This window comes from Corylus avellana, chromosome ca3, assembly GCF_901000735.1.
Source record: "Corylus avellana chromosome ca3, CavTom2PMs-1.0".
Taxonomy (NCBI): Eukaryota; Viridiplantae; Streptophyta; class Magnoliopsida; order Fagales; family Betulaceae; genus Corylus; species Corylus avellana.
The window spans coordinates 5,092,422-5,100,784 of record NC_081543.1 but is presented as its reverse complement, the minus strand read 5'-3'; the positions used below and the strand labels follow the sequence as shown (position 1 = coordinate 5,100,784).

General features: G+C 38.7%; 2 protein-coding genes across 2 annotated transcripts; one reads left to right on the top strand and one right to left on the bottom strand.

The window, feature by feature from the left end:
• The first annotated feature begins 267 nt into the window (after positions 1 to 267).
• LOC132173672 (pentatricopeptide repeat-containing protein At1g08070, chloroplastic-like) lies at positions 268 to 2,582 on the top strand. Its single transcript, XM_059585236.1, has one exon. It carries the CDS (start codon positions 350 to 352, stop codon positions 2,444 to 2,446), a length of 2,097 nt encoding a protein of 698 aa, XP_059441219.1. The 5' UTR covers positions 268 to 349; the 3' UTR covers positions 2,447 to 2,582.
• Positions 2,583 to 3,422: 840 nt separating this feature from the next.
• On the bottom strand, positions 3,423 to 7,896 carry LOC132173674 (serine/threonine-protein kinase STY13). The gene is made up of 6 exons (XM_059585237.1): positions 7,071 to 7,896; positions 6,438 to 6,570; positions 6,157 to 6,352; positions 4,314 to 4,438; positions 4,042 to 4,200; positions 3,423 to 3,918 (listed from the first exon to the last, which is right to left on the bottom strand). Exons 1-6 carry the CDS (start codon positions 7,199 to 7,201, stop codon positions 3,604 to 3,606), a joined length of 1,059 nt encoding a protein of 352 aa, XP_059441220.1. The 5' UTR covers positions 7,202 to 7,896; the 3' UTR covers positions 3,423 to 3,603.
• Between the last annotated feature and the right edge of the window lie 467 nt (positions 7,897 to 8,363).

The following is an 8,363-nucleotide window of genomic DNA, read 5'->3' as shown; positions in this document are numbered from 1 at the left end:
TATGGGCTTGGGAATCACTTATTATCCGATTTTTTATTTGCTTTATAATTGATTATTATTGAATTTTGATCAAATTATGGTTTTAAAAATTACCTCATTCACCGATTCATTCCAAGGAACGGAACTCACCTATTTAAAAATCTTTTGTGCGAGTAACACAAGAAATACACAAGAGTGAAATTACTCTTTATCGGGTTCTGGCCCAAAGATGTCCACAAAAGGTTTACCTAAGATTTGGCTTACAGTACATGTGTTGTACTTTTTTTCACATATAAGAAATTTTGCGATTGAGTTTGATTGTCGCTAGAGAAGCAATCTTTCGGCTTTTGGCGTTCAAGGCCAGCACAACATGGTCTCCACACTTACAGTCTCTCCCGCCAGACCCATAACTGCCATAACTACCATTTCCCAGTTCCCAGAAAAACCCAAAACCCTAATTCTACAACAATGCAAAACGACCAAAGACCTCAACCAAATCCATGCCCACCTCATCAAAACACGCCTCGTCCTCAACCCAGCCATTGCCGAGAACCTCCTCGAATCTGCTGCCATACTTCTCCCCAACGCCATGGACTATGCGCGCTCGATTTTCCGAGAAATGGACGAACCTGATTCGTCGGCTTACAACATCGTGATTAGGGGTCTCATATATAAGCAATCTCCTCATAATGCTGTACTTTTGTTCAAGAAAATGCTCGAAAGCTCGGTAGAACCCAATGAATTTACTTTTCCTAGCATCTTGAAGGCTTGCTCTAGACTAAGAGCGTTATGTGAAAGTGAACAGGTTCATGCCCACATTGTGAAACGTGGGTTTGGGTCAAGTGGGTTTGTTGAGAACACTTTGATTCACGTGTATGCCAATTGCGGTAGAGTTGAAGTTGGTCGTCGGGTGTTCGATGGAATGTCGGAGAGGGATGTTGTTGCGTGGAATTCGATGATTGCTGGGTACACAAAGAGCGAGTGTTGGGAGGAGGTTGTGAAGTTATTTTGTAGAATGAGAGAATTGGGAGTTGGGTTTGATGAGGTTACAATGATTAGTGTTTTGACGGCATGTGGGAGGTTGGCTGATTTGGAATTGGGGGAGTGGATTCATGAGCATATAGAGGCAAATGGATTAAAGAAAAACCTTCTTTTGATGACTTCTCTTGTTGATATGTATGCGAAATGTGGTGAGGTGGATACTGCACGAAGACTGTTTGATCAGATGGATCAAAGAGATGTCGTGGCATGGAGTGCCATGATTTCTGGTTATAGTCAAGCAAATCGATGTAGAGAGGCTCTTGATCTGTTTCATGAAATGCAAAAGGCCAATGTGGAGGCCAATGAGGTCACCATGGTCAGTGTGCTTTATGCTTGTGCTGTCCTTGGAGCTTTAGAAACTGGTAAATGGGTCCATTTTTATATAAAGAAGAAAAAAATGAAGCTCACTGTTACTCTTGGAACTGCACTGATAGATTTCTACGCAAAGTGTGGGTCTCTAGACAGTTCTATTGAAGTTTTTAATAAAATGACTTCAAAAAACGTCCACACTTGGACAGCACTGATTCAAAGTCTAGCTAGTAATGGACAGGGGGAAAGGGCTCTGGATTTCTTCTATTTGATGCGGGAAAAGAATATTGAGCCAAATGATGTAACCTTCCTTGTCGCTCTTGTTGCTTGTAGTCATGCAGGTATGGTTGATGAGGGTCGAAGTCTTTTCGTCAGTATGAGTAAAGATTTTGGTATTGAACCAAGAATTGAGCACTATGGTTGTATGGTTGATATTCTTGGTCGAATGGGGTCAATTGAAGAGGCATATCAGTTTATAAAGAACATGCCCATCCAACCCAATGCCGTTGTTTGGAGAACACTGTTGGCTTCATGCAAGGTTCACAAAAATGTTGAAATTGGGGAAGAATCATTTAGATGCATAACCAGTTTGGAGCCTGCTCATAGTGGGGATTACATACTTCTATCAAATATTTATGCATCGGTTGGTAGACGCGAGGATGCGCTGAGGGTGAGGTGTCAGATGCGGGAGAAGGGAATTAAAAAGCCACCAGGTGGTAGCTTGATCGAGTTGGATGGAGTAGTTCATGAATTCTTCTCGGAAGATGACGGGCATGCTCACTTAAAGGAGATATATAGTGCAATAGAAGACATGATAAAACGGATCAAGTCCGCCGGCTATGTGCCCAACCCAGCAGATGCAAGACTGGATGCTGAGGAAGATGATACGGAAGCTTCAGTCTCTCACCATAGCGAGAAGTTGGCCATTGTCTTTGGTCTTATCAGAACAACTCCTGGAACTACAATCAGAATATCGAAGAACCTTAGAGTGTGTACAGACTGCCACAATGCCACAAAGGTAATCTCAAAGGTATATAATAGAGAAATTGTTGTTAGGGATCGGAATCGCTTCCATCATTTCAAAGAGGGATCATGTTCCTGCAATGACTACTGGTAAACCATATGATCTGCATGCATTGTCAGACTATAAAAGGATTTCCCCTGTTGTAGTACCAAGAGGATACTTAGATGCATTCTTTAACCCTATGGTGGCTGGCCTTAAGAGATTTTGTACCAAGAGAGCAATATGATCTTGTTCGGTATTCCAACAGTTTTCAGATGTCTCAATCTCAGGGAGAGGGAGAATTGAGTGATTTTTTTATTTATCCTAAGCCAACAATAAGATATGGCTATTTTCTTCCATGGATATGATGTTTTCTCAACCTTTTTTTTTCCTGGGCAAATAGCGAACAAACAAAAATCAGAATACACGAAAAACCCAACAAGAACAAATCAAAGAAAATGATGGGATGGGGAACAAAGGGGCTTGAGGTCACTTAAGGGTATGCACAGGCCAATTATCACTGCAATGAGTTTTACCGCAGAACCAATTCATGCAAAAGCTGACAGCTTCAGAGATAAAAAGGTCCAATTGCCACTCCAGCGGTTGCTTGATAGAGAAATGTAGAGATCACCACTCGTGAGTCACCCTCTACTTCGATATTATTGAGCCTTTTCGCCACTGCAGATCTAATGGCAAGTAATGCAGCTTTAGCTTCACCCACAGTTGGATCTCCAGGAGGGAGATTTTCTGTCTAGGCATATAAAGTTTTCCCAGATGAGTCCCAACGGAGAAAGTGTCACGGATCGCCCTATGAAAATTGATCTTTTAAAGGAATTTTTCAGGGAAGTTACCCAATTTTCAATCTGTATACTCTTGTTTGGAGCTTAGCTCTAGTCCCCCAGGTGTTCTCTATTATGTTTTCACAAGCCAACTATGATTGCTGAATCTGAAAATCCTTTGAACGGGCCTTTTGTCAACAAATACTATATTATTATTATTCGTAGTTTACATTTTACTTTAGTTAGCAGTTATGGAGCTAACATCCTACTGTGTTTGGTGAAATCAACAGCAGCATCAGATACACATAAGGCAGAGAAATCTGACAACAGAAGTGAACTTCAATGAGATGTTAAATGATCATTTAAACATATAACATTTCATCCAATGCATTTGTGAGACTAGAACCTATTATCTACTAAGCTTCCCTTGAGCCACTTTTGACGGGAAGGACGAAGTTTTCGATCCTCATTTACCATTCAGGGGGTTAATACTTAATAGCACTGGTTGAAGCAGAAAAAGAAACCCTTTGGCTTGTCCTCCATCTCTGCTTTGGGTGTGTCCCCCGTGCCATCGCGCACTGCCATCAACGAGCTTGTACCCGGAGACTCGGGCGGCAATACCGTGTTCTCAGACATGAAAATTCGAGGAGGAATTGAGGGTTCTGGAGGAGAAATGGTGTAAAGATAGTTAAGTAGCATCTGGATTATTTGGCCAAAATTCGGCCGAGCATTCGGGTCCTCCTGCCAGCATGAAGTTAGAATGGTAGCCAATTCCTCTGGGAGGTCTTCTGCACTAGGCCTTACATTCTGAAATATGGGAAATTACCCCCATAAAATTATCAGTTAGATTTATCAGTAACAAAAAGGTACTGCATTAATCAATATAACAACATGGTAACATAATATGTAGATAGGGAAAATATCTTTTACTTTAAAAGCAGCTGCATATGCTGCCTGGAGATTTGACATTCCCTCAAAAGGCAATTTGTTGTGTAAGAGCTCCCACAACACAATTGCAAAGCTATAGGCATCCACTTTATGGTTATAATGCTTCTTTTCTCCCTGCCTTAATGTAACAGTACTGTACAACTGCCGCCAATAAAATGCAGTCAAGCCATATTTATGTGCTCATTCATAAAATGAGAAATAGGTGAAGGTAGCAGTAAAGGAGAACAAAACTACTTCTTTTCCTAAAGAACTACCTCTGGAGCCATCCAACGGTACGTCCCAGTTTCGGCGGTCATCATCTCTGTTAATGACTCTTCCCTTGCTAAACCAAAATCTGCTAGTTTAACTGTTTTGTGGTCTGCAGTCAGGAGTAAGTTTTCTGCACAACCAAAAGACGAAGTCCATCTTCACTAGGCAAATATTGTTTCTTTGAATTCGCATAATTTTGAAAACATAAGAAATGCCTGCTACGCCACATACATTGTGTTGGGTAAATCATGTTGATGGTAAGCTCTCAAGTATTTCAATACATGAGATAATTAAAAAGATAGATAGTAAAGATGATTAATTCTGAAACTTTCTTTTCTACACAGTACATATGAGATAGTAGAGAGGATGACTGCAACTCTAAAAATATTTAACTGTCCAAACAATTCTTCAAAAATTTAACTGCATATAAGCGAAGAAATCGGCTGCACCAACAAATTAGTGTTAAACAGAAAATGAAAAGAAAATGCAAAATATATGTCAAACTTAAGCTGGTATGAGAAGAAATTCAAAGAAGGTAGTGAATCAAAGAGAATTACTAAAAAGAAGATGAAACTAACCCTGATTGCACCCAGAAAGGGAAAGAAAAGAAGCTTTATCAACAAGATCAACAAATCAGGATTCGGAATGAACAAGGCTCACACACTTTGCTATATGAACAAGAAGGCCAAGAGAGCCTCAGATTCGCTTGAAGAAAGCTATCTCTCTTTTTCTTTTTTTTTTTCCCCCCTCGTTTGATAGGCACACTCAATTCTTACACCAATCGGGATTAAATCCGTGATCTCATCTTTCAGCCTTTGGTTGAGGGAGAACTTCGCTTTCATAGTTCCAAAAATCTACTCATCTTGGCCGAGTAACTTTATTAACTTCAAACTTCCTTTTCAGTATTCAAGCTTATGACATAGGATAATCAATTGAATGAACATATTGATTGGCATTGACCCGGATCTAGAAGAATGTAATGTCTTTTTTTCTTTCAAGAAGTTTCTTCTCGAATTTACATCTGTCGATTTACCTGCTGAATCTTCCCTTATGATTTATTTCCAAACAACAACATAGATATGCCATAAGAGGGAAAAAAGTCTTTTACTATTATCTTCTCCTAATAGGTTACACCAAAAGGTTAGCCTAATTTGATAATACTTGAATGAACAAGCATATGACTGCACTGAAACACATCCACCAAAACTTACCAAACGTTTCTACAGCCATAAATAAAATTTACAATTTGAAATCATGACTCCAGCTTGTGAAATTGATGTTAGAGGAACTATACATATAAATGAGGTAAAAACCACAAGGCATATTTGAATTCTCTTCCACAGTCAAATAAACTGAAAATATTAACATCAAGTATAACTTGGCAACGATGACAACCTACTCTTTCCTATTTATGATTTTAGTTTCGACTTCAAGATTCCAACTCAAGGCTATTGGAGTGTGTTAAAAAACTCGAATGATGGCAAATTGGCACTAAAAGGTCAATATAGCATATTAGGTCTAAAAGAAAGTTGGATGATAGAGCAATAGTGATAGACAAGGATAGGATGATATTGATAAATGAGAGCTAAATTAGGAAATTGCATTTCGATCAACTTATCCAAGTAATAATGAATAATCGACAACAAAAGATCAACATGGGGGAACTTATTTATAGAAGTCTGAATATGCAATCCTATAAAGAAAGTTGAAATGTGTATTAAAGATTCCACAATTTTATTAGTTCATCAGTAAATTCACACATATGAGACATTCTCAACCAATCCAGATCAGATCTTAACCTAATGAAACCTACATCAAAAGAATAAAACATAGGAATGAAAAGATTACCAGGTTTCAAATCGCGGTGTATGATCCCATGAGAATGCAAGCATTCCATAGCACGAGCAATATCAAGTGCAAACCCAACAGCAACACGTCTATCCAAGGACCTCGGCCGCATGTTCAGCAAGTATTTACGCAAAGTCCCGCCCAATAAAAGTTCAGTAACTATCACCATTACAGGCTCCTTGCAAGCACCAATAAACTGTTGACACAAGGTTTCAATATTTATTATCAGATGTTGATAAATGATAATACAATATCATAAGCGCCTTGAAATCAAATTCAACCTTCACTAAGTTTTTATGCTGAACTCTAGACAACATTGCAACTTCTCTTGCAAACCGAGCTTCTCTCTTGGCAATCTCCTCCGGAGTTTCTCCTTTATGAACAACTTTAATAGCAACAGTCTGACTTTTGTATCTGAAGAGAACCCCCATCACCAAAAACTGGAGAGTGAGATACTTGCAGCATAAACAGATACCACATTGCAATATATTACTGAAGAAACTCATCTCTGATTTAGGAGCTCAAACCAGATTCATTAGTGATTACTAAAGTGCAATTCCATGCAAGCATGCTATTCCAATCAAAATCAGGCCTCCAAAATAAGAAAATTGATTGAATTATTGACAAAACCTTAAAAAATAACCTAGACAATGTGGAATCTGTATAGTAATTGCTTAATAAATCCATTGAATAGTTATATAGAAAACGCACAACAAAAACAAAGATGGGACTCTTGAATCTGACAAAACTAAGCAAGTACTTTGCAGATCTAAATAATAGTTCTCTAAAGCAAGAACAAAATTCCCACACGAGAGAAAAAGCATTGCCCAGAGGTCAAAGTAACGAAATTCTCACTTCTGCAGACCAAATAACTGAAGAACAAGAATCCTATTCAAGAAAAGCTCTGAACTTACTTCCCCTCGTACACTTTGGCATGAGCTCCCTCTCCAATTCTAGGCCCCACAAACAGATGCTTGGGATCAATCAGCCATTTTGCATCCAACTTGAACTCATCAGCTGAGTAGAACCTACTCTCAGATTCCATCTTTTTAAGAAAGCAATGAACTTAACATCTATCTTCCAATGAACTCTAGGCTCTAGCAACTATTATGTACTTTATGGTAAAAGTCACATATCAGAACCCAAAAAGGAAAACATTGAAAAACTTATTAGTGCAGAGAGTGAATGGATAAGCTGACACAAAAAGAGAGAAGTCTACAAGACATGCTCTATGGTATTTTCTGCTGCTCATAACCACATCTCAAGAATTCAGGTCCAGAGATCAAAACTCAGCAGTTTGATGCCGTACTCTACATGCCTTGAGGAGGCAAAAGCATAGAACCCCACATGTGCAACTGAGAGAGAAAGCAGAGGTAGAGCGTGTCATGCGTGTGTGAGACACCAAACACTAGAACAAAGCTCAAAGCCCAAAGAGATATCTTGAAAATTCATGGGGAAAAGAGGGGAATCCTTTAGAAAGGGAAGCAGGAGAAGATATCCAATCAACAAGCCTTCAGGAAGTGAAAAATCATTGAAATCCTATGACCCATTATGGAGATTAATTAAATGAGATAATGGGTTTTTCAGCTAATTTAATCTCCGTGGGTTCAGAGCTTCACTCTTGATCCGCAGACAAAATCATGGAAGAGATTTGAGGCTTTGTTCAATAAAAGAACTTAGAGAGAGAGAGAGAGAGAGAGGGACTTGTGAATATTGTAGTAAAGAGTGTGGGAGCCATAAATTAATCAAAAGCACATGGAAACACATCTTGCCAACATGGGCCATGCGACAACCCACTCAATAAGAAATGCCTGGACTAGCTCCTACCCTTTAGCTTTCTACACAATTCTACTACTTTTTTTATATTTCACTTCACTTAATTACTTCAATAAAAATGTATAGAGTGTAGACTAGGGTTGCAGTCAGTCATGTATTCTCTAATCAATAATGCCCTTCGGATAAAACTCTTGTACACCGAGTTTTCTTTCTTGTCTTTCAAGGCTAAAATGACAAAGTTTCATCTATGTCGCCATACCCTTTTCATCTAACCCAATCAGATCATAAAGGTTGCAACTTTATTGTTATTTTTAGCATCAACGATGATTATAAATGTCCAGTCATAACCATCTTATTTGTTACAAAATGATCATAATAATTTTCTCTCCAAATCAAGGAAAGAAAAGATACCTTCGATGGCATTAAGAATC